At 45.7% G+C, this 24,727-nt stretch overlaps 1 protein-coding gene across 3 annotated transcripts in view; it reads left to right on the plus strand.

The window, feature by feature from the left end:
* KIF26B (kinesin family member 26B) overlaps window positions 1–24,727 on the plus strand; it is a 526,146-nt gene that overhangs the window by 439,862 nt on the left and 61,557 nt on the right. For all 3 annotated transcript variants that reach the window (XM_039464246.2, XM_074385662.1, XM_074385663.1), the window contains 3 exons: window positions 1,763–1,856; window positions 3,614–3,876; window positions 6,382–6,565. In XM_039464246.2, coding sequence (XP_039320180.2) covers window positions 1,763–1,856; window positions 3,614–3,876; window positions 6,382–6,565 — 541 coding nt within the window. The remainder of the gene's footprint in view (window positions 1–1,762; window positions 1,857–3,613; window positions 3,877–6,381; window positions 6,566–24,727) is intronic.

Below are 24,727 nucleotides of genomic sequence, written 5' to 3' on the forward strand. Positions count from 1 at the left end.
GAGAGAAAACTGACTTCCAAATACTTGGGTTCGTTGTGCTGCTGGAACCCACAGCTGAATGACAGTATTCATAGCCCAGGTGCCCACGGGGAGGCACGCTGCCCCGAGGACTGCGAAGCCCTGTGTTAGCGCCGCCTCCCGGAGCTTCCACCAGCTCTGACTCCAGCCCCGAGACAGAAGTGAAAGCGGCAGGGCGCAGGAAGAACGCTGTCTTTTCTGCGTCTGTGACAAGTCTCAGGTGCTAACCAAAGAGAAGCACGTTTCCCACATTTCCAAGTTAGTCCTCAAAACCGCAGGGCACTCTTATTAGTGGGTGTTCAGGGGAAATACAAAACGTCCTCCAGGGCCTGGTCCCTGTCTAGGATTTAATAATCACATTGGAGAGCAGACACACACATCAGGCTGAAGAACACCCAACAACATGCCACGTGGTGACTGATAGTATATATGTTGAATATATCCGTAGCAAAAGAAAGAAAAGGCAGGCTTTGAAAAGAGGGTGGGTCGGTTGTGGAGGCTCACACCTGTAATCCCAGCACTTTGGGAGGCTGAGGTGGGTGGATCACCTGAGGTCAGGAGTTTGAGACCAGCCTGACAACATGGTGAAACCCCAGCTCTACTAAAAAAAAAAATTAAAATAACCAGGCATGGTGGTGCATGCCTCTGATCCCAGCTACTTGGGAGGCTGAGGCAGGAGGCTCACTTGAGCCCAGGAGGTTTAGGCTGCAGTGAGTGGAGATTGTGCCATTGCACTCCAGACAGAAAGAAAGAGAAAGAAGGAGAGAGAGAAAGGAAGGAAGGAGAGAGAGAGAGAGAGAGAGAGAGAGAGAGCAAGCAAAGGAAGGAAGGAAGGAGGAGGAGGATGTGAACTGAGAATGGAGAAAGACATCAGTAGAGAAAGGCTTGGTGCCGCAAGGAAAAATTAGCACTGAGACAAAGGATTTTTCAGCAAAGCAGTTTTACGTCCTGCACTGCAGAAGGGAACCCTTGCTAGGCATCTTGCCATGAGAGTACAATGAGCAAAGGAAAAGCAGACATATTTATCCCTTACGCATTTGGGGTTGTTCTTACTGTGTTTGATCTCTGCTGGTTGGAGCCAGACCTTACCATTTAAACTAAAACCCAGTTGGCTAATAACTTAAACTTGTTTAAACAGGTAAGGGGCATAGACTGAGCTGTGAGCATGTCCAGCACAGATATTTTGGTTAAAGTATAGGACATAGAATATACTCTGTGCCTGTAAGCATGGCACGTTTAACAGCTACACAGGATAGGGCTAAACGAAGAGTTATTAGCAAATTTATTTTTTAACAAGCAAGGAAAGTTTGAAGAGGAACTTTTCTACTTTCCACGCTTATGAAATGGTGGGTGCCCTTTTCCCCCACTAGGAAGCCTGGCCTGTTCCATGAACTGTATGTATATGTGTGTTAGCAGAGAGTGAACGGAGGGGTTAAAGGCCTTGTCTGGGGGGCCAGATGGCAGATGAGGGAAGGGAATGAGGTCCATTCCAGCCTGTCCCTGCCTGGTCTACAGAAGCAGCCGCTGAAATAGACCAAAGATTAGCAGGAGGGTGGTTGCGGCTCACGTGCGTAGTGCTCAGGCTTGCAAAGGGCGGAAGGTAGCCGAGGGTTCTGAGCACCTCTAGGACGTCATGGCAGAGGCTGACCCACCTGATACCGGGAAGGTGGGCTCACTCTCGTTGTTAGTGACGGCTCTGCTGCATGGTCCATTCACGGCTGGTGTCTCCTCTTGTGTCTGACAGGCTGAAGTGTGTGCGGGCACCGTGGCGGAGGTGATCCAGTCTGTGGTCAACGGGGCAGACGGCTGCGTGTTCTGTTTCGGCCACGCCAAGCTGGGTTCGTGAGAGTTTCACCTTCTCGTGCTGCTCGGCAGGCTCCCTGTCATCCCATGCATTCTTCTGTGTCTCCCCCAGAGTCCTCTGGTGAAGGGGTGAAGGGAAGGGTTGTGCCTCTCTTAGGTGCTGAGCTAAATAACCAATAACAATTGACACCATGAACACTGCGTCGTTCGTCGCAGGCGGACACCCATTCACGTGGGAAAGCTTTCAAGTCCAAGAGATGGACAGAGAAGCAGCAGGGTTGTTCCCACTGGGTCCAGGTCAGAGTCAGGCCCGGAAGGCAGGTGGGAAACATTGATTTCTTGAGCAGCTGCTGTTAGGGAAGCAGATAGGGCCCCTGGCAGCCCCCCTCCACCGAGGATGCAGGTTGGTGGTTGGAGTCCCTGTAAAAGCCGGAGAGGGCTGGGCGCAGTTGGCTCTCGCCTGTAATCCTAGCTCTTTGGAAGGCTGAGACGAGTGGATTGCCTGAGCTCAGGAGTTTGAGACCAGCCCGGGCAATACGGCAAAACCCTGCCTGTACTAAAATACAAAAAAATTCGCCAGCGTGGTGGCACATGCCTGTAGTCTCAGTTACTTGGGAGGCTGAGACAGGAGAGTCACTTGAACCGAGGAGGAGGAGGTTGCAGTGAGCCGAGATGGCGCCATTGCACTCCAGCCTGGGTGAAGAGCAAGACTCCATCTAACCTCCGAGCAAAGCCCAGAGTCGTGGTGGGACGCGTGTGGGGGAAGCGTTGCACGCTGTCAGGAACGCTCCAGCACTGAAGCATCTGGGAAAGGAGGCAGCAGAGCCCCCCAACAAGACCTTCATAATCCGCCCCCCTCCCCGACCACCAGTCCCTTCTTAATGCTGACCTGTGGCCATCTGCTCTACACACTTGCTATGCTTAGTGAACTGCGGAGCTCCAAAAAGTGTCCCTTGGCAGAGATTCCAGCAGAGGCCTGGCAGAGCTCGCGGAGGCCACTTCTCAGCCAGGACAGAAAGGCATGCCCCTCTCTGCCCTTCCTCTTGATCTGCAGCTAGGCAGGGATCTGGATTTTAATGGCATTTGCTCACGCCGTAAAAATATACACAGCGTTTAACTTGAAAAAGGATATAAAGGTGAATATGTGTCCTAATCCGTGGGGCGGCTGTAAAGATAACCCTGGTGATGAAAAGCCCCTTCCCTCCTGCTGTGCAAGCAGTGCGGAAACTGGGCAGCATGTGATATTTGGGATCCTCCTCAAGGTACATCGTGATTTAATTTTGCCGCATGTCTGGGCTCTCGCTTTGTGTTTTTTGAGAGACAGGCTCTCAGTTGCCTGGGCTGGAGGACAATGGCCTGCTCACAGGTTACTGTAAGCTCCAATTCCTGGGCTCAAGCGATCGCCTCGCCTCAGCCTCTCAAGTGGCTGGGACCACAGGCATGCCCCACCACACCCAGCTAATTTTTAAACATTTTTTGATAGAGGCAGGGTCTCCGTATGTCACCCAGACTGGCCTGGAACTCCTGGCCTCAAGCAATCCTCCCACCTTGGCCTCTCAATGTGCTGAGATTACGAGCGTGAGCCACTGAGTCCAGCAGCCTTCTTCATGATGGCCATTTAATCAGTCATGCCCGCAAACGCCTTGCTGCCAAATGGTATTTCTCTCATCTTTCCGTGCCCTTGCCCCACCTGCCCATGCCTTTCTTCTACATCCGTGGCATCCGTTCGGAGCCGCGATGGCAGGATGCCTGAACACTCAAACTGCTTTTCTTCCTCCCCTGGCTCTCCCAGGAAAGTCCTACACCATGATCGGCAAGGACGACTCCATGCAGGGCCTGGGCGTCATCCCCTGCGCCATCTCTTGGCTCTTCAAGCTCATAAACGAACGGAAGGAAAAGACCGGCACCCGCTTCTCAGTCCGGATCTCCGCCGTGGAAGTGCGGGGGAAGGAGGAGAGCCTGCGGGACCTGCTGTCGGAGGTGGCCACGGGCAGCCTGCAGGACGGCCAGTCCCCGGGCGTGTACCTGTGTGAGGACCCCATCTGCGGCACGCAGGTGATTGGAGCCTGGTGGCCTCTTCCCCACCTCGAGGCTGGGCCGCCCGCGCCACCGTGAATCACTCAACCTGTAAACTGGGAGGCTGACGGGTGTTTACTTTAAAGTGGACGGGGACTTTATAGCCTTCAGCTGCGGGCCATCTGCTGGGCCAGTCTAAATATTTGTATCTTGACTTTAATTGACAATGAGCAGGAACCACAATTGTTACAGCATTTCAGAGAGAAATTGAATTCACTTCCTTTATGCCCCTTTCAAAAGAAAAAAAAAAAAAAAAAAAGGACAATCTTTCTTTTGTTTAACAACAAACCGAAATATTTACTGCTCTTCACCAATAGCTACAGCCATTACCGGGGCTGTTTATGACTCTATAAACTGTGTTTCTGGCACCGGTTTACAGCCGGATCAGCGGCGCTGCCGGAAAAACTAATAACCACTTTCTAATTAGAACCATGATATAATTGCTGAGCTATGGAAGCCAGGAGAAGCTCCAGTTCGCAGGGTGAGGATGCTGTGTCTTGCGAGGGTCTCTCCTTTGCTGTTTGACAGTAGACATGGGACTGACTCGGGAGCCACAGTTCATTTCCAGAAGAATCAGTCCTTCCTGTCTCTAGCAGTAGGCCTTAGCTTCCCGTTTGATCAGATGCCTCCTTTTTTGGATAGGTGTATGTGCCTCGGCCGGGCGCGGTGGCTCACGCCTGTCATCCCAGCACTTTGGGAGCCCGAGGCGGGCAGATCACGAGGTCAGGAGTTTGAGACCAGCTTGGCCAACATAGTGAAACCCTGTCTCCACTAAAAATAAAAAATAAAAAAAATTAGCTGGGCGTGGTGGCAAGCACCTGTAATCCCAAGCACTCGGGAGGCGGGAGAATCACTTGAACACGGGAGGCGGAGGTTGCAGTGAGCTGTGAGCGTGTCATTGAACTCCAGCCTGGGTGACAGTGAGAGACTCTGTCTCAAAAATAAATAAATAAATACATAAATAAATACATAAATAAAAGAAATATAAGTACCTGCCTCTTCCCAACAGGGACTGTTTGCAGAGATGAGGGTACCTCCCGCGGCTTGTCAGACTCCTTTGCTCCAACCTGACCATGCTATTGCCCTGCTTAAAGCACCTCATCCTTCCATTTTCCTCTGAGTCCTCTTTCGCCTGCGTCAGTCACCAGAGGACTTGTTTAAACCCTGATCGCTGGACGCTACCCCCACAGCTTCCAATTCCATAGGCCGGAGTAGAGCTCCGAAGTGTGCATGGATTTCTAACCAGTTCCCACGAGATGCTGGTGCGGCTGGTCCAGGGCTCACACGTTTGAAGGCACTGCTTTGAGGCGTGAAATGCGCTGAGGCGGCATCTACAGGGTGCTGCGGGGCCGGCCATCAGCAGGGCCCGACCCCCGCTCCTGCCCCAGGCATTTCCTGGGCATTCCAATCTGCTTTCACCTCTGTTGCTTTTAGAGCTTCATCGAGGAAGTTCCACTTAGGGATGAAAGATCTGGTTACATGAAGGCAGACGAAAAGAGGGAAGGACCACGTTCCCTTTAACGCTCATTGAAAAATCTTTGAAACCCTTTGGTTTAGGCTTCCATAGTAAGTCAAAATTGTGAACACAAAAGAATCTCTCTTTGAAGTTTGAGGATCTTGATGGTCTCAGGTTCCAAATGTTAGCTCTTAAAGTGAGTCCAAAATTATTTGTATAGTTAGAGTAGAAAATTACCAGAATTTGTACCAACCTTAAGACATGTATTGCAAATTAGTTCTTCGAACAAATCAGAAACATGAGTTTCCTTTTCTCCTCAGAAAGAGGAGAGCTGGTTAAATTCTGTTAAGAAGATTGTTGTGATTCAGGTTTAAAATAATTGCCAAGTGTTTTCATAAGATTTAGACACATTACTTTCTATGCTTTCTTTAATCGATTCATGAGTATGCCAGGAACAGGGATATTGCCTACATTTAGATATCTCCTACGCTTAGATAAGACATTCCAGTGTCGTGGGTGTTTCAGGGTGCCGTTTACACTGGCTTATTTATAACTATGCTAGTAAATATGACCTAAAATTGGCTTTAATCAAGGAACTGAAAAACTAGGAGTCAAATGAAAGCTAACTACGTTTTTTAACCTCTTTGGGATACCTCTGCTATCAGGTCTAAAATCACAGTTTGCAGCAGACCTGTCTCCAAACAGTCTAATCTTTGGAATCCAGATGCAGCTGCATCCTCCTGTTTTCTTAGGTAAATGGATAGCCAGGGGTGTCGGCCTGTGGTCCTCTGCAGAGATAAGGATGGGCCATCTGCTCCCAGCTTTTCAACCCCGCATTTCTACATTCTACTTAGGATGTCAAATGGGTAAAAATAGGTTTCATCCAATAAGCATGCTCAGTATTAACTTTCAGACATGAATTAATTAAGCTGAGAATTACACGTGAGTACAGCACCTGGCTCCAGAAGGGTTTTCGAGCTTAGAGGGCTGGAATCTGAAAGCTTCCGCCCTTGGCTTCTGTCTTCCAGCTGCAGAACCAGAGCGAGCTGCGGGCCCCCACCGCGGAGAAGGCCGCCTTCTTCCTGGACGCCGCCATCGCCTCCCGCAGGAGCCACCAGCAGGACTGTGACGAGGACGATCGCCGTAACTCACACATGTTCTTCACGCTGCACATCTACCAGTACCGGATGGAGAAGAGCGGGAAGGGCGGAAGTAAGTCGGCCACACTCTCCGCTCGTCCCTCCGTAGTGCTCTGGCCGCAGCCAGGAACCCCTCGGGCAGCCATGACCTTTGTGTGCGTCTGTGTGACAGGGTCTTGCTCTGTCACCCAGGCTGCAGTACAGTGGCACAATCACAGCTCACTGCGGCCTCAAACTCCTGGGCTCAAGTGAGCCTCCTGCCTCAGTTTCCCAAGCAGCTGGGACTACAGGCTCCTGCCACCACACCTAGCTATTTCTTTTTTTTTTTTTTTTTTTTTTTTTTTTTTTTTTTTTTTGTAGAGATGGGACCTTGCTATGCTGTCCAGGCTGGTCTAGAGCTTCCAGTCTTGAGATCCTCTTGGCTTGGTCTCCCAAAGTGTTCGGATGACAAGTATGAGCCACCACGGCCAGCCACACTTTTCTTAATAGACTGCAGTATGCGTTTCAGTGACTCATCATTCAAAATAATTACAGCGTCTGGGCAGAAGTTTACTTTTGAACAGTCCAGGGCAAGGCATTTGCTTTGGTAGAGATGATTTATGAATGTGCTTGCCGTGAGTAGGTGAGACGCCGAACGTACCGCCTCGCAGTGTCTTTTTGTTCACAGACCTTAAAAATGCTCCTGGAGAAACACCAGCATGCATCCACCCAAGCCCCGGGCAGTGTGTTCTCATTACCTTGAGTCCACTGTGGGGGCCATGGTTTTTAAATAGCATGGAAATGAGACTTTTGAATAACTAACCAGACCCTGGCTGCCTCCCTCACATCGTGCCCATCAGCAAAGGTTTGCCGGGCGCGGTGGCTCAAGCCTGTAATCCCAGCACTTTGGGAGGCCGAGGCGGGTGGATCACGACGTCAAGAGATCGAGACCATCCCAGTCAACATGGTGAAACCCCGTCTCCACTAAAAATACAAAAAATTAGCTGGGCATGGTGGCACGTGCCTGTAGTCCCAGCTACTCAGGAGGCTGAGGCAGGAGAATTGCCTGAACCCAGGAGGCGGAGGTTGCGGTGAGCCGAGATCGCGCCATTGCACTCCAGCCTGGGTAACAAGAGCGAAACTCCGTCTCAAAAAAAAAAAAAAAAAAAAGCCCAAGCGCGGTGCCTGCTCTCTGAGTGAGCCGCACTGCCCGGAGCCCAGCGCTATGCCTCTCCAGACCCCACTGGCTGCGTCTGCGAAGTCAACAGGGGCCGTGGGGCAGTTCTGCGTCCTCTGTGAAGTGGTGTCTGCTCTGTACCCGACAGAGTTGAGTACGGTCAGCTGCATGTTTCCAGTGGGGATCCTGGACCAGGGGCAAAGTGGTCTGCTGGGTTCCCAAGGCCAGCTGTGGGTAATAGGCCCGTCGGGCCGGCCAGGCAGTATTTCTGTGCTTCCTCCCTGTCCGTCTCTGTAGGGCTTTTGATACACAGGCATCTGGCTCCCAGTGCCTTCTGCATGATTGTCTCAGGGACACTGGATGCCAGAAAAGCAATCAGAAAACTGAGTTAAGAGTCTAACCCTGGGCTGGGCACGATGGCTCATGCCTGTAATCCCAGCACTTTGGGAGGCCAAGGCAGATGGATCACAAGGTCAGGAGTTCAAGACTGGCCTGGCCAATATGGTGAAACTCCATCTCTGCTGAAAATAGAAAAGTTAGCTGGGTGTCGTTGCAGGCACCTTATAGTCCCAGCTGCTTGGGAGGCTGAGGCAGGAGAATTGTTTGAACCTAGAGGCAGAGGTTGCAGTGAGCCGAGATAGCACCACTGCACTCCAGCCTGGGTGACACAGCTAGACTCCATCTCAAAAAAAAAAAAGAATCTAACTCTGGACTGGACTGGAAATTGTTAAGCGAATTGAGTAAAGCAGGGACAGTCTGCAAAGTTGTTCTAGATAAAGCCTGGAATTAAAACATCCAGCTGGGACCAGGCACAGTGGCTCATACCTGTAATCCCAGCACTTTGGGAGGCTGAGGCAGATGGATCACTTGAGGTCAGGAGTTGGAGACCAGCCTGGTCAACATGGTGAAACCCCATCTCTACTAAAAGTACAAAAAATTAACTAAATGTCTTGATGCCCACCTCCCAGCTACCCGGGAGGCTGAGGCAGGAGAATCGCTTCAACAGGGAGGCGAGGGTCGCCGTGAGCCCAGATCGTGCCACTGCACTCCAGCCTGGGTGACAGAGCAAGACTGTCTTAGAAAATAAAAATAAAAAGACATCCAGCTGGGACTTGTGGACAGGCTCCCCAACCCCATTCCTCCCTAAGCCTACTCGTGGCTCAAAGGACTTGGAAAACAGTACGTACTCCTGGAGAGAGAGCTCTGGGGGCTTCTGTTGCCCCCAAGCAAAACCTCCTCCCTCCCCCCATCTCAGCGCCTCTCTTCCTACTGCTTAGTCAGTGTTTAAATCCAGGTTTATTGCAGTATAATTTACATTCAGCGAAATGTCACTTTTATATGTCTTTAGATGAGTTTTGCCCAATCCATACAGTCATGTAGCCACCGAGAGAATGAGGCTAAAGCTCCCTCTCGCCCTTTGTCCCTCTCCCCAACCTCCAGCCGCTGGCATCCACAGATCTGATTGTTGTCCTGGTTCTGCGTTTATCCGGAATATCATAGGAATGGGCTCCGGATGTGGCCTTTTGTGTCTGTCTGCTTTCACGTAGCGTGATGCATGCGAGATGTGCCCATGCTGCGTGCGATGTTCCTGAGTTTTGACTGGGCCTGCGGGCTTGGCTCCTACTACCGCCAGGATGCAAGGAAAATATCCACAGCTGGGGCTGCAGTTCCGCTAACTGGGGTGCTCTTGATGGCTGTGACCATCAGCTCTGAGCTGCCCGCAATGGGGAACCCAGAGGTTCCGGTCCTCACGTGCAGCAGGCTGGGTGCCCCAGGGAGGTGGCCCATTAGCAGGGGGCCAGATCTCTCTTGATAGCCCATGATGTTGAGCGATGTCTCAATGGAGAAGAGCAGAGTATAGTGAATGGGAATCTCTTGGGAGATTTATTCTCAGTAGCAGGCTCGCACCACGTAGAGTGCTTCCTTTTAGAATAACGTTCTTAAAGAGGGAAACAGACATTAGGACAGGGACGAGGATATCCAGACCTTTAAACTCTATCGCAGAATCGTATCCACACTTCTCTTGATGTCCGGAGCTAGCCTCGAACCTGGCCCTCCCTGTTTCCTCCTGGGTAATGTCTCTGCCCTGTGAATGTGAGAGTCTGACAAATGTTTAGTTTATTCTTTGAAGCAGCTGCCAATCATTGTTATCGTCATCACTGTCATCATCAGGGCCTGAAGTACTTTCTTGTATTTGCTACAAAGAGTGACTCATAAAACATCTAACTCTTGAGCCAAATGACTCCCAAATGGCACTGACCAGAAAAACTCCGGAATGGGGATAATCTCTCCTCCTTCCAGGTTTCAGACCGAACTGAGGACTACTCTGTTTTTGGTTTTTTACTTTTTTTCGGTTCTGCTTTCAATTTGGAATCTGAAAGTCAGGAGAAATCTTGAAAACCAGGAGACAGTTCGTTAAATGACTTCAAATATTGGAACCTGAAATTCAGCCAAACTCAGTGATCCACCAAATCAGTACCTAAGGAATCCTGCACGCTTATTAAATATTTAATAGCCAACTCGTCTTCTTCCTGTTTTTAGATTGTGAAAGAAACTTGCTTTTAAATAATGCATTCGGGTTAAAGGAAAAGGCAAATACCACGAGTGGCTTCCAAAACCTCTTGTAGGTCCTTCCTGATGTTTCAGGAGGTGAGGATGAAGCGGGGGGAAGAGTGCAGGCCCCTGGGAGCTGCAGACTGGGGGACCTCTCTTTCCTCTTGAGGAGAAAGGATCCAGACCCCATTGCACACGGCCTCCCTGCCAGGACCTGCTTGATTTTGTGAATTTATAACTGGTTAAAATATAATGAGGAGATCCGAAGCGTGGTTTAAAATGGAAATTTTGTTTACTTACATATAAGTAATAATCCCTGTGGACCTGGCAGCCAGAACTCAATTAGGAGAAAGTTTATTAATTAGTTACCCTGCAGGGAAGCAGGAAGTGGAGCTGGCTGCTGTTAACCAGTCATTAGAGGAGATCTCTGCTGTAAGAATGAAACAGGCTGAGTCTTCATATACATAAATGCATTTCACACATTTTACACACAAATGCATTTTACACATTTTACACAGAAATGCATTTCACATTTATAATTTTGCACACAAATGCATTTTACACATTTAAGTAGACAGACAAAAAAAATGTTTGAAACATTCCAGTCCAAATAGAAAAGTGTTTGTTGATATATCCCTGCTTTGCAGATAGCACGAGGTTAAGTCTAAAATATCTCCCTGTCTGGCCTGGCACTGTGGCTCATGCCTATAATCCCAGCATTTTGAGAGGCCAAGCCAGGTGGATCATGAGATCAGGAGTTCGAGACCAGCCTGGCCAACATGTTGAAACCCCATCTCTATTAAAGATACAAAAACTTAGCCAGGCATGGTGGCAGATGCTTGTAATCCCAGCTACTCTGGAGGCTGAGGCAGGAGAATCGCTTGAATCCGGGAGGCAGAGGTTACAGTGAGCCAAGATTGCGCCATTGCACTCCAGCCTGGGTGCCAGGGTAACACTCTGTCTCAAGATGTGTGTGCGTATATATATACGCACACACACACACATATATATCTATATATATGCACACACATTTAAACAGGGTATATATACATGCAGATATATATATACCCTGTTTAAAACATGATTGGAATAGTAGTGGGACTCATCCACATCACAGAGGCCTTCCTCTGCTTTGCTAAGCTCCATCTGTAATGGCTTAAGAGCCTTCTTGGGAATTCCAGCACTAGGGAAGAGACCAGGAAGTTCTGATGATCAGAGAGCTGCTTCTTGTCATGATGGGTGCACCAGGCATCTCAAACAAGGTGGTGCTTGGGACCAGAATTATTTCAGATTTCATATTGTTTTCAGATTTTGAAATATTTGCATATACATAATGATATCTTGGGACTGAGACCGAAATCTACAGAATCCATGTATGTTTCATGTATGCCTTATAGACATAGTCTAAAGGTAATTTTATACAATCTTTCATGATTTTATGCATGAAACCAAGTTTTCACTGCATTTTGACTCCAGCCCATCATGAGGTCAAGTGTGGAATTTCCCCTTGCGGGATCGTGTTGGCCTTCAAAAAGTTTGGGATTTTGGATTTCGGATTTCAGGGTTGGGGATGCTCAGCGTGTACTAGTGATACTTCGGGGTAATGCATGAATGACATGGAGCTCTTACCTGTCCTGCTGGTAAAGATGGCTTTTAAAACCGTCACTTTTTTTTTTTTTTTTTTTTTTTTTGGAAACTGAGTCTCACTCTTGTCACCCAGGCTGGAGTGCAATGGCACGATCTCGGCTCACTGCAACCTCTGCCTCCCGGGTTCAAGTGATTCTCCTGTCACAGCCTCTGGAGTAGCTGGGACTACAGCTGCATGCCACCACGCCCAGCTACTTTTTTGTATTTTTAGTTGAGACGGGGTTTCACTAAGTTGAGCAGAATGGTCTCGATCTCTTGACCTTGTAATCTGCCTACCTCAGCCTCCCAAAGTGCTGGGATTAGAGGCGTGAGTTACCTTGCCCTGCCCAAAACCTCACTTTTATGAATAATCTAAGCTTGCAAGCAACTGTTGCTCAAGGCCCAGAATGACACCAGGTTTCTGATTTGTTCATTTGCTTCATTGCCTCCGGGGAAGATTCGAGGGCTTTGTAGGCTGGGCTGCTGTGTGTGCACATGAGCAATGGTATGGGCACTTGGGCATACATCTGTGCTACACTCGTCTGTTTACAGATGGGTTCAGACTCTTCAATCTGTTTTGTTGTTTGTTTTTTTTTTGTTTGTTTGTTTGTTTTTAATACTGAGTCTCGCTTGCTCTGTCGCCCAGGCTGGAGTGCAGCGGTGCAATCTCAGCTCACGGCAACCTCCCCCTTCTGAGTTCCAGCGATTTGCCTACCTCAGCCTCTTTAGTTGCTGGGATTACAGGCGTCCACCACCACGCCTGGTTAATTTTTGTGTTTTTAGTAGAGATGGGGTTTCACCATGTGGACCAGGCTGGTCTTGAACTCTTGACCTCAAGTGATTCCCCTCTCAGCCTCCCAGAGTGCTGGGATCACAGGCGTGAGCCACCACCACAGAGTGCTGGGATCACGGGCGTGAGCCACCACCACACTTGGCCTCATCTGTTTTGTTTAGCCAATGCAAGTGTTTTCTTTACACGTCATGGAATGTCTTAATCAGCCGATGCTGTAGGTAGGGCTCCATGGTGGCTGACTCTGGAGAGCCATTCTTTGGGTGGCAGACGTGGCAAAAGAGGCCCAGGAAAGAACCTTGCTTCTACTGCAGGCAGAGCCCGTCCCCTGCGGTCCCCAGCAGCAAAGCCTGTGCAGCAGGGATGTCCACACTGCAGAGTTCACATCTCCCGCCAGGTCAACAATGAAGTGGCAGTTTCATATCCTAGGTTTTTGTCATCCGTATGTATGTATGTATGTATTTTGATAATTTTATAATTTGTTTAATTATTTTGTTTTGGGAAGACTCTCGCTCTGTTGCCAGGCTGGAGTGCATTGGCGCGATCTCAGCTCACTGCATTCTCTGCCTCCCACGTTCAAGCAATTCTCCTGCCTCAGCCTCCCAAGTAGTCAGGACTACAGGCGCTCACCACCATGCCCAGCTAATTTTTTTTGTATTTTTAGTAGAGTGGGGGTTTTACCATGTTGGCCAGGATGGTCTTGATCTACTGACTTTGTAATCTGCCTGCCTCGGCCTCCCGAAGTGCTGGGATTCCAGGCGTGAGCCTCCGCACCCGGCCTATATGTTTTTGAATGTTGGCCAGGAGACTGTTCTGAAGAGCGCAGCCTGGAATTCCCACCCCGCATCCATTTCTAATCTTCTCGAGCCTCCTGCCCACTCTCAGCAGGTAACTGGCATCCTTTCAATGAGAAGTCAGAGCTGATCGGGTACATTCTTCAGCACTCCTTTTGGCTTCACAATCTCCTGGACCCCGTGCCTCAGTTTCCCCCTGCTCCTTCCCACAGGCCTGCTGCTCCCATTTCCTGGCACTTTTCCTCCTGCCCCTTCTGCCTCTTCTGGGTCCTCACCAGCTGGGACCCCATCAGCGGCCTCTCCATGCTTACTAAAGTCAGAGCTGCAGAAGGAAAGGAAGGAGACAGGGAGCCGGGGGCGGAGGGGGACGGCAGCAGCGCCTGGTCTCTACCACGCTCCTCTCCGGTCGCCTCCGCCACGAAGACGTCCGGACTCCCCCTCTTTGTAATGTCTTTCTTCTTGGCATCTCAGCAGTTTGTTGGGTGTTACACTTTTCCCTACTCGGCCTTATTTTTTGGCTGTTTGTGGGCTTGTCCAAGCCCCGTTAGACTGTAGCTTCCTTGAGGACACGGTGCCCGGTCACTCATCCTGGGTTCCCCCAGTGCTGGCGCTCTGTCTGCTGCATCAGTGCTCAGGCCTCCTTTGTCCAAATGGAATGTGTGCTGTGGTTTAAAAAATGAAACTCTGGTCTCAAACTGCTGACTTCAGGTGATCTACCTACCTCAGCCAGCCTGGCCAGCAGGGTGAAACCCCATCTTTACTAAAAATACAAAAATTAGCCGGGCGTGGTGGCAGGCACCTGTAATCCCAGCGACTTGGGAGGCTAAGGCAGGAGAACTGCTTGAACCCAGGAGGCAGAGGTTGCAGTGAGACGAGATCGTGCCCCTGCACTCTAGCTTGGGCAACAGAGTAAAACTCTGTTTTTTGTTCTTTAAAAAAGAATATCTGGCCTGGGCATAGTGGCTCACGCCATAATCCCAGCGCTTTGGGAGGCTGAGGCGGGCGGATCACTTGAGATCTGGAGTTCAAGACCAGTCTGGCCAACATGGTGAAACCTCATCTCTACTAGAAATGCAAAAATTAGCTGGGTGTAGTGGTAGGCACCTGTAATCCCAGCTACTCAGGAGGCTGAGGCAGGAGAATCACTTGAACCCAGGAGGTGGAGGTTGCAATGAGCCCAGATCACACCACTGCACTCCAGCCTGGACAACAGAGCAAGACTCCTTAAAAAAAAAAAAAAAAGGCAGCCAGGCACAGTGGCTCACGCCTGTAATCCCAGCACTTTGGGAGGCCAGTGCAGGCGGATCACCTGAGATCAGGAGTTCTTGGCTAGCCTGACCAACATAGTGAAACCCTATCTCTACTAAAAATACAAAAAATTAGCTGGGTGTGGTAGTGGGTGCCTGTAATCCCAGCTACTCAGGAGGCTGAGGCAGGAGAATCACTTGAACCTGGGAGGCGGAGGTTGCAGTGAGCTGAGATTGCACCATTGCACTCCAGCCTGGGCGATAAGAGGGAGACTCTGTCTCAAAAAAAAAGGAAAAAAAAAAAAAAAAAAAAGCAACCTCAACTCAATGCTTTGAAAAGATGTGATTAAAATGAGGTGTTTTTTGTATGGGCATGGTGGCTCACACCTGTAATCCCAGCTATTATCTAGTACGGCTGTGGTTCAGAAAGAGCAAGACCCCCAGTTACCTCTGATGTACATAGATGCTGTTAGGTTAGAGAAGCTCTCATATGCGGCACAGCCGGGAGGAGGTCAGCTCACTGGGAAAGCTGGTTAAACGGGGAATTGTAGAAAATGATATATTCATGTCATAAAGATGTTATCTAAACTTAAATAATACAAATGTATTTTTATTCATTGATTTTGTGAGCCGTAAAGCGCCAAGTCTTTCTCTTTGAGTTTTCAATTCAAAATTTGGTTTCCACGAACCACATTCATGTTAACAGTTCAGTTTTTGCCTTAAATTTCTTCAAAGAGATGAAAGAGCTTAAAAAAAGTCCAGGTGTGGTGGCTCACCCCTGTAATCCCAGCACTTTGGGACGCTGAGGTGGGCGGATTACGAGATCAAGAGATTGAGACCCTCCTGGCCAATATGGTGAAACCCTATCTCTACTAAAAAAAAAAAATAAAAAAAATTAAAAAAATAAAAAAAAAAATAGCTGGGCGTGGTGGCTTGCCACTATAGTCCAAGTTACTTGAGAGGCTGAGGCACGAGCATTGCTTGAACCCAGGAGGTGGAGGTTGCAGTGAGCCAAGCTCACACCATTGCACTCCAGTCTGGCACCTGGCAACAGAGCAAGACTCCGTCTCAAAATTTAAAAAAAAAAAAGAGCTTAAAAAACACTTATACAACCAACTGGGTATAGGGATATAGACTTTTTTAGATTCTTACAGTGTTTTCCATTCTGTAATTCCTCATTCACACCAAATTCAACGTCTTTAAAATTTATTTATTTATTTATTTTAAGACAGGGTCTCACTCTGTCACCCAGGCTGGAGTGCAGGGGCGCGATCTTGGCTCACTGCAACCCCTGCCTTCCGGGTTTAAGTGATTCTCCTGCCTCAGCCTCCCGAGTAGCTGAGACTACAGGCACCCACCACCACACCGGCCCTTTTTTTTTTTTTTTTTTTAATTTTTAGTGGAGATGGGGTTTCACCATGTTGGCCAGGATGTTCTCAATCTCTGACCTCGTGATCCACCGGCTTCCCCCTCCCAAAGTGCTAGGATTACAGGTGTGAGCCACTACGCCCAGCTGAGTTTTTATAGAAACATTAACTCTGTGCAAATTAATTTCATTGCCTTAGATAGTATTTTCTTATGCTTCTACTTATAATAACAAGTGGCAGAAACCTATTGGGGGAAACACCGCTGACCTATGAAGACCTATGCAGCTGATTCTTTTTGGAGCAAAAGTTCGCAAACTAGACCACAGCCTCCACTAACCACGAGCCCTCACTGTGCTGTGGACTCAGGCAGCACGACTCGCAGGTGACCCAGAGCACTGCTTCACCTGGCCACGTGGGAAGGCCGTGGCTCCACCCTTAGCTGCACATTAGACTCACCTGGGGGGCTTTTAAAGGCATGCAGCGCGCATGCTTCCTCCAGCCCAATTAAATTAGCGTGGCGTGGGAGCCGGCCACCAATATTTCTTTAAAGATTCCAAAGTGCTTCAAACGGGCAGCAAAGTTTGGGAGGAACGATACAGTAAGGGAAGGTGAGTTAGAAGAGCTTCTACACACTTTCTGGTTAGCTTCGAATTTTCATCTTAGATTTAGCATTAATTTTCTATGAGATCGTGGGTGATTAACATCTACAAGCCTCAGTTTCCTTCCCTATAAAATGGGGCTTATTTCTGCATTCTGGGATATTGTAGTGATATTAGAAGAACTTAGGATTCCCTGGTACCTTCCAGGTGCTTGGCTCAGGAGTAGGAAAAATTATTACATTGTTTCCTGTGGGTAGAATAAGATATGTGGGTAATTTGGTTTGGTCAAAGTCTAGACTTAAAATATCGCACATTACAATATAACTAAAGGATTACACGAGGCAGACTGAGTTACGTGCCTTTAACCCTGCAGTCTTGACCTCAAAATCTGGAAAGTCAGCAAGGAACCTGCTTCTTACCTGCTATGAATGATCACCTATTGCGTTCCTTTGTTCTGTAGCTACACTTTCTCCCCAGCCCCGGGAAGTGATGTCAGTTCTTGATAATAGCGCATGGTGTGTGCTCGCTCACCGTGTGCTATTTCAAGTGAAGCCGCATGTGTGAGATTCAGAATTCTGTGACTACTGAACTCCAGCGGGTACAGAGCAGAGAGTAGATTTTCCATTGTCTAAATGTGACTCTTACTTTGAGTCATGCAGGTATAATTACAGGTATTTTATAATATTACTCCTCGGCACAGTCTAAACTATGCCTTTGTTCTCTGTGCTCTGTTTTACTACATGTACATTATACATTTTATTCCATTACATCAAATGGACTATTAGAGTCTGAATTGGTCCCTGTCTTTGCCCTTTAATCTGTGGTGCATGTGGAATATCTGAGCTTCTCCCATCTATATAATTAGGCTGCAAAACAAATGATATTTTGCTTTAAAAATAACTATTTCCCTAGTGCCTGCCTTGACCTGAGCTTGAAGGATAAAAAATAGCATAAAACAGAAGTGACAAATAATATCTTCCCCTTTAAGGGATTTTACCCGGGATAGTTGATGAGAAACAAAATGTAACATCCTTAATGTAGAAAGTTCTTTGCCGTAGATATGTCAGTAGCTGGAGAGCTTGAATTGCAACGCTGTGCTTTCTGTAAATGTTGCTCACCTTTTTTTCCTCAGTACTAGATTTGGAAACTGAGGGTAGGCAGGGGTGGAGGCAGGCTGGCCTTAGGACAGTGCTTCCTGAATATTTCCATCCTACAGCGTGAGCAGTGCGGCCTCAGCTGCAGAGGCGTGGATGCCCGGATCCCTCCCTCACACCGGGGTGCCGCGTGCTCCGGACGCATGTGGGTCCCATGCACTCTGCTCGCTTTCTGTACCATTACCTTTCAATCTTGCCCCAGATTACTTGGCCTCCACAACAGCTTTGAGAAGTTTCCATCTCTGCCTTTGCCATTTTCCTTCTGTGCAGAGTAGGGAAAGGCACAGGGAAGAGCGGCTGTCCTGGCAGCAACAGGAGGCAGGCCAGGCGTGATGGTGTGAGCTCTGCCGCCTGGAAAGAAGAATCCAGAGGCTTGAAGGAGCAGCATTCTGCTGCTGCCTGGGGCTGAGGCTGGGAAAGGGAGACAGCCCAGGGGTGGGTGATGTACCCAGGAACCTTGCAGTCTGGCTGAAGCTCTTCTTCCTTCCTGTCTCCAGACTCAAACTGCCTATCTGCTTTCAGTTTCTAGACATGATTGTGGACTGCCTAGAATTTCACACGGAAGGAAACATGTCATACGGTCCGTGCTCTCTGGTGTGGCTTCTTTCACTTAGCATAATCATTTTGAGATTTAATCATTTCATTTCATGGATCAGTAGTTCATTTGTATATATTTCTGTGTCATGGAGTCTCACTATGTTGACTAGGCTGGTCTTGAACTCCTAGTCTTAAGTAATCTTTCTGCCTTGGCCTCCCAAAATGCTGGGATTATAGATGTGAAGTGCCACACCCAGCCTTAAGTTTTAATTTCTAATTGTTTGTTACTAGTATAAAGAAATGCAATTGATTTTGTCCATTGACGACATATTCTGCAACCTTTCTAAACTCACCTATTAGTTTTAGTAACTTTTTTGTGGATTTCATTCTTAGATTTTCTATAGGTGATTTATGTCACCGATAAAGACCATTTGACTTGCTTTCCAATCTGGATATTTTTCATTTATTGTACTTGCCTCACTGTACTGGCTAGGACTTCCAGTACAATGTTAAGTGGAAATGGTGAGAGTGGACATACTCGTCTTACTCCTGATCTTAGAGGGAAAGCATTTAGTCTTTTACCATTAAGTATGATGTTAGCTATAGTTTTTAGTAGATACCTTTCATCAAATTGAGGATATTACCTTATCTTTATATGTTGCTGAGATTTTTTTATCAAGATTGACTGAATTTTGGTAAATGCTTTTTCTGCTACTGAAACAGTCAGTTTGCCTTTCAGTTTGTTAATATGGTAAATTATATTGATAGATTAGGTTTTTTGTTAACCAACCTTGCATTCCTGAAATAAACCCCATTTGCTCATGGTATAAAACCCATTTGTATTTGTTGCTAGATACAGTTTTTTTTGAGTTGGGGTTTCACTCTGTCACCTAGGCTGAAGTGCAGTGGCATGATCACAGCTCATTGCAATATTGAATTCCTGGACTCAAGGAGTCCTTCCTTCCATATCAGCCTCCCAAGTAGCTAGGATTACAGTGTGCACCAACTTGCCCAGCTAATTTTTTAATACTTTTTTGTAGTGATGAGGTCTTGTAATGTTGCCCAGGCTGGTCTTGAACTTCTGGGCTCAAGTACCTCAACCTCCCATAATACTGAGATTATAGGAGTGAGTCACCATGCCTGGCCCTAGATATAATTTTCTAATATGGCTGTTTAATATTTTGTTTAGAATCTTTGGCAATGTTCATGAGGGATGTTGGTCTGCAGGTTTTGTTTTGTTTGGTTTTGTTTTTTCCAAACAACATATTTGTTTACTTTTGGTATCAGACTAATATAGTATAACTTGGGAAGAATTTCTTCCTATTTTCAGGAAGACTTTGAGTAGAATTACTATTTCTTCCTCAAATGTTTGGTAGAATTCACCAGTACTTCCATCTGGTCCCAGAGCTTTACCTGTGGAAAGGTTGTGAACTACAGATTCTATTTCTTTAATGAATTTAGGGCCATTTTTATTATCTATTACTTCTTGAGAGACCTTTGGTGTTTTGTATCATTTCGTTTCTATTTGCTTAAAAACACTTTAACATTTTCACTTTAAATTTTTCCTTGACTACAGGCTGTTTGGGGCCAAGTTGTGGAGTTTCAGAATATTTGTGGATTTTTGAGATACTGTTCTACATTGACTTCTGATTTAATTCCATTGAATCAGAGAACATGCTTTGAGTGATATGAATCTTTTAACATTTACTTAACCTTGTTTTGTGGACCAGAACACTGTGTATCTTGGTAAATGTTTTGTGTGCACTTCAAAAGAATGTGTATTCTGCTTTGTTGGGTTGAATATTCTGCATCAAGTAGATATTTGACAGTATAGTTCAAATCTGTATCCTTACGGTTTTCTACTTGTGTCAATTTTGCAATGGGGGTATTTGAAATTGCCAGCTATAATTGAAGACTTGACTGGTGTGACTTTAGTCTCAATTTCATTTGTTGCTGCTCAGTTTTACTAATTTTTTTTCCCCACTAATTTTATATTTGGTTTGTTTTTTCTTTTCTAGTTCATTGAGATGCAACACTAGGTTGTCTATTCAGAGTCTATATCTGTAATGTAGTTAGTTATTGCTGTGGACCTTTCTCTTAGTGCTACTTTTTCTATATCCCATAGGTTCTGGCATGTTGTGTTTCCATTCTCATTTGCTTCAAGAACTTCTCAAACTTTATTCTTAATTCTCTGTTGACCCATTGGTCATCCAGGAACATGCTCAATTTCCAGGTGTTTGTATAGTTTCCAGCATTTCTCTTGTTATTAATTTATAGTTTTGTTCTGTTGTGGTTAGAAAAGAGACTCGTTATGATTTTGACTTTTTAAAACTTGTTGAGACATGTTCTACAGCCTAGTATATGGTCTGTCCTGGAGAATGTTTCATGTACTGATGAGAAGAATGGGTATTTTGCAGCAGTTGGATAAAATGTTCCATGAATATCTGTTAAGTCCATTTGGTCTAGAGTATAGTTTAATTCTGAGGTTTCTTTGTTGATTTTTCTGCCTGAATGATCCACCCATTCCCAAAAGTGGGGTGTTGATGTCCCTTACTATTATTATATTATAGTCTACCTCTCCTATTTAGATCTAGTAATATTTGATTTATACGTATAAGTATCCTGCTATTTGGTCATATATATTTATAACTGTCATATCCTCTTTCTGAACTGACTCATTGCTGAATTATCATTATATCATAATTTCCTTTGTTTCTTTATATAGTTTTTCACTTAAAGTGAATTATCATTGTATCATAATTTCCTTTGTTTCTTTATATAGTTTTTCACTTAAAGTGTATTTTATCTGATCTAAGTATAGTTAGTCTTGATCTTTTTCCACTTCCATTTGCATGGAATGCTTTTCCTATCCCTTCACTGTTAGTCTATGTGTGCCTTTATAGATGAATGAGTTTACTGTAGGCAACATATAGTTGGGTCTTATTTATTAATCCGTTCAGCCACTGTGTCTTTTATTTGGTGAATTTAGTCCATATACATTCCATGTTATTATTGCTAGGTAAGGCCTTCCTACTGCCATTTTATTACTTATTTTCTAACTGTGTAGTGTGCCTCCTCACTTCCTTTCTTCTATTTTGTGGTAAAGTGATTTTCTTTGGTAGTATGTTTTCATTTGCTGCTTTTTTTTTTTTTTTTGTATATCAGTTATAGATTGTTGCTTTAGGTTACCATGAAGCTTACAAAAAACTTCCTGTAGTTATAACAAATTATTTAAAAGTGATACCAATTTAACTTTTATTGCAGCAGAAGAAACAAATGAAAAAGGAAAAAACACAGACATATACTTTCATTCTTTTCTCTTCCTGCATTTTGAATTTTTGATGTAAAAGTTTACATTTTTAAATTGCCTACCTCAAAAATGTTGTAGCTATTATTTAATAGTTTTGTCTTTTAATCCTCTTACTAAAGATAAAAATGGTTTACATGTCATGATTAATATATAAGAATCACATTAGCATTATTTTTCTTATGGTTTTAAGAACTTGTTTAGCATTTGTCATAGGATAGGTCTGGTAGTCACACATTTTCTCTGGGAAAGTCATCTTCTTCATTTCTGAGGAATAACTTTGCTAGATGCAGTATTCTTGGTGGGCAATTTTTTTCCTTTAGCACTTTGGATAATATTATCCCACTCCCTCCTGGCCTGTAAAATTTCTGCTGAGAAGTCTGCTGCCAGTTGTGTTGGATATCCTTTATATGTTATTTGCTTTTTTTTCTTGTGCTCTCACTGTTTTTAGGATTCTCTTTGCCTTTGACTTTGTGAATTTAATTATAATATGTCTTGAGGTCTTCTTCTTTTGGTTGAATCTCATTGGTGACCATTGACCTTCATGTACCTGGATATTTATATTGTTCTCCAGGTTTAGAAAGTTCGGTTCTTTCTTTAAATAAGCTTGCTGCCTCTTGTCTTTCTCAGTTCTGTCTTTAACTCCACTAACCCAAATATTTGCTCTTTTGATGTTGGTCAATAAGTCCCATACGCTTTGTTCATTCCTTCTCATTCTTTTTTTTTTTTTTTTCTCTCTACTGTGTATTTTCTTTTTTTTTTTTTCTTTCTTTTTTCTTTTTTTTTGAGACAGAGTTTTGCTCTGTCACCAGGCTGGAGTGCAATGGCGTGATCTTGGCTCACTGTAACCTCCGCCTTCTGGATTCAAGCGCTTCTCCTGCCTCAGCCTCCCAAGTAGTTGGGACCACAGGTGTGTGCCACCACACCCAGCTAATTTTTTGTATTTCAGTAGTGACAGTGTTTGGCTGTGTTAGCCTGGATAGTCTCGGTCCTTTAACCCTGTGATCCGCCTGCCTCAGCCTCCCAAAGTGCTGGGATTACAGGTGTGAGCCACTGTACCTGGCCCTGACTGTGTATTTTCAGATAGTCTGCCTTTGAGCTCACTGATCCTTTCTTTTTCATCAATTCCTCTGATATTCTCTATTGCATTTTTTTCATTTCATTCATTGCATTTTTTACCTCCAGAATTTAATTTTATTTTTAAAATATTTCTGTGAACTTTCTCTGAGAAATTTCTCTGAGCTTTCTCGAAGTTCATTGAGCTTCCTTAAAACTATTGTTTTGAATTATTTGTCCCAGAGATCACACATTTTCATCATTTTAGGGCCAGTCTTGGTGCCCTACTTTGTCCCTTTGACATTATATTTCCCTGACTGTTCTTGATGCTTGAAGTGTGATGATATATGCACAGTGAGAGATTAAATATTCATTTGAGTCTTCCTAGTCTGGCTTTGTTCGTGCCTGTACTTCTACAGAGGGCCTTCCAGGGATTCTAAGTGCTAATTCTGACTATTGTGTTCCCTTTCTGTGATCACTGCAGTCATCTCAGCCCTAGAGGATGCTCTATACCCAGGCTTGCTGTGAGTCTCACAAGGGCTCTGCAGTTTTTGTGGCTTTCTGGCCCAAATGGCCCTGGGGAAGACCCAAGGACAGTGCTTGTGTTATGTGGGAACACTGACCACCAGGGACCTGAGTCCTGAAGACCGTCCTAGTGGCCCAGAGAAGTGTACTTCCAAGCAGGTCTCTGCATAGGTTGGATCCCCAACTATAGCAAGAGGGGCAGAAGTTGAGACTCGACCCTTTCGGAATCTGCCTTGGGAAGGAGGCTGATGGGCCCTTCTCTTTGGCTGAGACAGGCATGTATTACCCAGCAAGTCTCTGTACAACTGGAGTAGTTTCTTACCCATAACAAGAGGAGCTAGAGCCAAGACTGGGCCTCCTCAGGTCTGCTATGAGATGGAGGCTGGCATGCCTGCCACATTGGCTGAAATGGGCATGCATCTTCTAGTAAGTCCCTGCATTGACAGGATAGTTCCCCAACTATCAGCAAGAACTAGAGCAGAATCTGGGCCCTCATAGGAACTGCCGTGAGACAGATACCGAAGGGCTTAGTCTTGGCCCAGAGGGTTGTGTGTCACCCAGCAAATTCCTATACAGGTAGAATAGTTACCGGACTGCAGACAGAGGGTCTGGAGCTGTGACTGGGCCCTCTTGGGATAGAAGCTGGAAAGCCCAGTCTTGTATCGGAAGGCGTGTTTCCCAGGACACTGCATCGGTAGATAGTTCTGTGACTGCAGCAGGAGGTGCTGGACAGGGCTCCCTGCGGGTCTCAGCACAGACGGGATCATTCTTTCACTGTGTTCAGTCTCTTTTGTCTAATATTGGTAGATCCGCTCCAACTCTTATGGTTACCGTTTGCCTTATCTACACTTATATGTTTAAGCTATTGTTTATTTATATTTGAAGTGCATTTCTCATAGGGAGCATATAGTAGAGCCTCACTTTTTTATCCAGTCTGACGATTTTTGCCATTTAATAAGGGTATTTTAGACTATTTATATTTAATATGATTATTGATATAGTTTGGTTCGAAATATTATTTTTTTGTTTTCTATTTGTCCCATCTGATCTTTGTTCTCTTTTTTATCTGCCGCCTTTTGGATTTATTAAACACTTAAATGGTTCCAATTTCTATCTTTTGCTGGTTTATTAGCTGTTACTTTTTATTGTTTATTGCTCTAGTGTTCGTAGTACACGTTTAAGTTACCACAATCTAATTTCAAGTGATATTATGCCACTTCTATAAGGAATAAAAACCTTACAATAGTATACTTCCATTCCTCTCCTCTGACTTTTGTGTTATTGTAATCAAATGTTTTAATTTTATGCATGTCATTCACACATCACATTGTGATTTTTGTTTTAACAATGATCTTTAAAAGAGATTTAAGTAATAAAAATGACACGGTCACCCGCGTGGTTATCATTTCCAGAGCTCTTCATTCCTTCATCTATATTCCCTGTGTTTTTGCTTACGGTGAATTCTTTTAGGATTTTTAAATCTAAAAATATCTTTATTTCGCTTTTGCTTGGAATAATACTTTT

Source organism: Saimiri boliviensis, chromosome 14 (genome assembly GCF_048565385.1).
Source record: "Saimiri boliviensis isolate mSaiBol1 chromosome 14, mSaiBol1.pri, whole genome shotgun sequence".
Classification (NCBI taxonomy): Eukaryota; Metazoa; Chordata; class Mammalia; order Primates; family Cebidae; genus Saimiri; species Saimiri boliviensis.